The sequence below is a fragment of the Poecilia reticulata genome, unplaced genomic scaffold (genome assembly GCF_000633615.1).
Source record: "Poecilia reticulata strain Guanapo unplaced genomic scaffold, Guppy_female_1.0+MT scaffold_1316, whole genome shotgun sequence".
NCBI lineage: Eukaryota > Metazoa > Chordata > Actinopteri > Cyprinodontiformes > Poeciliidae > Poecilia > Poecilia reticulata.
In genome coordinates this window covers 63-3493 of record NW_007616052.1, presented here as the reverse complement: position 1 = coordinate 3493, position 3431 = coordinate 63, and the positions used below count along the sequence as shown (strand labels likewise).

General features: G+C 39.9%; 1 protein-coding gene across 1 annotated transcript; it reads left to right on the top strand.

Annotated features, from left to right (window-relative positions):
* Positions 1–9: 9 nt before the first annotated feature.
* LOC103461399 (eosinophil peroxidase-like) lies at positions 10–2378 on the top strand. Its single transcript, XM_008403701.1, has 5 exons — positions 10–269; positions 352–572; positions 676–713; positions 805–963; positions 1128–2378. Exons 1-5 carry the CDS (start codon positions 13–15, stop codon positions 1161–1163), a joined length of 711 nt encoding a protein of 236 aa, XP_008401923.1. The 5' UTR covers positions 10–12; the 3' UTR covers positions 1164–2378.
* The last annotated feature ends 1053 nt before the right edge of the window (positions 2379–3431 follow it).

The window sequence follows — 3431 nt, the reverse complement described above, 5'->3', positions numbered from 1 at the left end:
TGTCTCATCCTCATGATTTCTATCACTTCAGGCTACAATGCCTGGCGCAGGTTCTGTGGTCTGTCCCAGCCTCGTAACCAGGCAGAGCTGGCTCAAGTTATGAGGAATCCCACGCTGGCTCAGAAGCTCCTGCAGCTCTACGGGACCCCCGAAAACATCGATGTGTGGCTTGGAGGAGTCGCAGAGCCATTTGTGCCTGGCGGCCGCGTGGGTCCTCTGCTCTCCTGCCTCATTGCAACTCAGTTCCAGAGGATTCGTCAGGGTGACAGGTCAGTAAAGCAGAGTAGGACTAATGAAGTGTACAAAAATAAATCAAATGGAGTGATTTTCTAACATTCTGGAATATTTAAGACTGTGGCACGAGAAGCCCGGTGTTTTCACGCCACAGCAGAGGCAGGCTCTGTCTGCTGTTACACTCTCCAGAATCATCTGTGACAATACCGGCATCACATCTGTGCCCAGCGATGCTTTCAGCATCGTCTCAAATACGAACCGCATGGTGCAGTGCTCCACTCTGCCTCGCCTGAATCTTTTAGCATGGAGGGAGACACCCTCCAGGCTCTGTGACTCCGGTGAGAGCTTTTTCATCCTAAGGACCAGTCAGCTTACCTGATGTAGTGTAGCGTTCTCTTTTGTAATTGTGTATAAAATGTTTGGTTTTGTTTGATATTACAGGATCCTCTGCCGGTTGTTTAGAGTCCAGTGACAGAGAGGTCAGTTTAACCTTTACTACTGAAATCATGTCAAAGGAAATCTAGGATATTTAAAAATCTGAAGACTTATTTTGATCCTTGTGTTGAACAGAACCCAACCCAGACCGATGAACTGAACAATCTGGACCCTCTGGATCTCCAGGATGCCTTAGACCCAGAGGACCCTGTAAATGTTCGTGGTCCTCTGGACCTCCAGGAACCACTGGATCTGCAAGATCCAGATGTTTCATTGAAATTTGAGACCAATGAGGTAGTTGATTCTGAGTAGTAATTTCATAAAGTCTGCAGTTCATTTGTATATTTTTTGTCATTGCTTAGATTTGGTTGCTTTATGAAATTTGATTATTATGTGCAAACAATACTCTACTCATTTCATCTTCTCAGCATTTTGACAAAATGTGTGTTTTTCTTCAGATCCTTGAAGACCATTCAGCCCCAGATGCCCTCTAGGATCACCGATATTCAAACATCAGTTTCCCTTTTGGGATGACGGCCGATACTGAGAGAAATTCATTTCTTTCCATCATTAAAAGCAAAACAAGCCAACACAGAACTCGGACACACCTGTTTATATTCTTCCGTCATTGACTCTGCTCTTCTTCCATCAGAACAGAAAGCTGGGATTACGATCGAAATTGTCAGGCTGGCCATCAACATTTTCTTTTCAGGACATTTGTTCTTCACTATGGGACATAAACACACCCTGTGGAGTACTCATTACTTTAGACCAACATTTAGCTTTATGCTTACAAATTTAGAACTAGCAACTACTTAGCAACCTAGAACAACTGGAATCAACATTTAGCTTAATAGTTACTAATAGCAGAACCAACCAACATTTAGCTTTGCATACTTACTAATAGCGGCCCTGAACAAGAATGTGGAGTACTTATTACTTTAGACCAACATTTAGCTTTTTACTTTTAATATCAGAGCAAGATCTAGAGAAACTCCCGTTAGTTTACCTCTTAACCCAGAACTGGAATCAAACATGGAAACCCAACATTTAGCTTTATACTGTATGCTTACTAATAGAATCAAACATTGAGAAACAAACTTAAGATCCAGATCTATTACTTTATAGATTATGATCTACTTCTTGTTATTAAACATGGGGAACCAATATTTAGTTTTGTACTCTAACTTTTATCTTTAGTTTTGTTGTTTTCCTTACATTTCCTTTTAATTCATGTAATGCATTTTGAACTGCCTTGTTGCTGAAAATTTGCTATATATAAATAAAATTAGCTTACCCTCTCCAGGATGAACTTCCCATTAAAAAACACCAGTGACTTGTGGGCTTTTAAATTTATTCCCGTCAGTCATTCACAGCAGCAGATGACCAGATAAAGACACACCATACCACTGTATCCTCATTTTACACTTTATTGTAATTAAATTGTGAGTTTTACGCTAAAACTCAGAATGATATCCCTTCCATGGGTTTAAATTGAAGGAATGTGTTTAACTCTGTTACAACTTACAGTCAATTAAACCAAAAATTAGTATTTGGCCATGTTTGACTATTAAATTGTGAACATGTTATGCACTAATAACTTGTACCTTGAAATGTTATGTTCTGCTTTGTTTGCTAATATTTTGGTTTGCTGCAACTTTGTTGTCTTGTATTGAACGTTTCATTCAATAAAGCAATTGAGCAATCACTGATTTTATTAATTTTTTATTACTGATTTGTTGCAAATTTAAAGCAACTGTTTTTAAAATGAGGAGCTGCAAAACATCAAAAAGGAGACCTCCGAGATGTTAAATGTGGAATACACTTATTGACATGTCTTGCAAAGTTGTGGCCAAAACATACAAATAAATGTGTCGTCTTGTAGTAGCATAATCTCACACTGCAAATTTTGAAAAAAAAAAAAGAGAGAAAGAAAAATTCACTCTTAAAGTTGATTATAAAAAGGAAGGAAAATGTGTCTAGCAAAATCATCTTAGAAGATAAATGTGTGGATGTGCCATAACCTTCTTCAGCTTAGCAGAAACAAAACTGAAGTTACTATCTTTGGACCTCAAAAGGAACGACCTGGAGTCAACACACAGCTTCAGCTGGTTCAGCTAGAAAACTAGCGATCAGGCCCGAAATTTAGGTGTAGTGATGGACTCCGACACATACCTTTAGAGTCAATTATTCCTTATTGATGGGTTCATAGTTGATGCATTTAACAGACAAAGCCGGGAGCATGGACCAGTCACACTTTTGGGGCCTTGCGCCACACCCGCTGCCACAGCTAAAGTTTACCTCAGTGCCTTTCACTCAAACTGGACACAGGCTGACCTGTATAACACTGTGGAATGCTGTTGTGAAAGGTAAGGATGTCATTCACACAGGTATCCTTCTCCAAGACTTGGCACGCTTCCTCCAAGTGAGAAAAGGCCATTAGCTTTGCAGCTTCTCTCACTGCAAATTGTGCAATGTGTTCAGCTGGACTTTAGAACTGGGGTGATGTGCTCTAACTTCCTGGTTTTAGTGAGTTTTAGTCAGCTCTGAATCAGCTGCAGTTGTTTGATTGACTGACTTTTTAGGAAAATGTGTGAAGACACTGTTGCAGTAATAATCAGTTACTCACCTAATCTCATAACAGTCAAGATCGAGGAACTTCAGCTTGTTTGTCACAGTGACAACAGCATGAAAAACCCATTGTATGTGCAGAAAAAGCATGCCTAGCTGTGATGGCCAAATCCATGGCCACACTCTGAAGT

Coding starts and splice junctions, on each gene's coding strand:
- LOC103461399 (XM_008403701.1), top strand. CDS start 13: ATGATTTCTATCACTTCAGGCTACAATGCCTGGCGCAGGTTCTGTGGT. Junction 270..351: donor AGGATTCGTCAGGGTGACAG/GTCAGTAAAGCA, acceptor GGAATATTTAAG/ACTGTGGCACGAGAAGCCCG. Junction 964..1,127: donor TGAAATTTGAGACCAATGAG/GTAGTTGATTCT, acceptor GTTTTTCTTCAG/ATCCTTGAAGACCATTCAGC.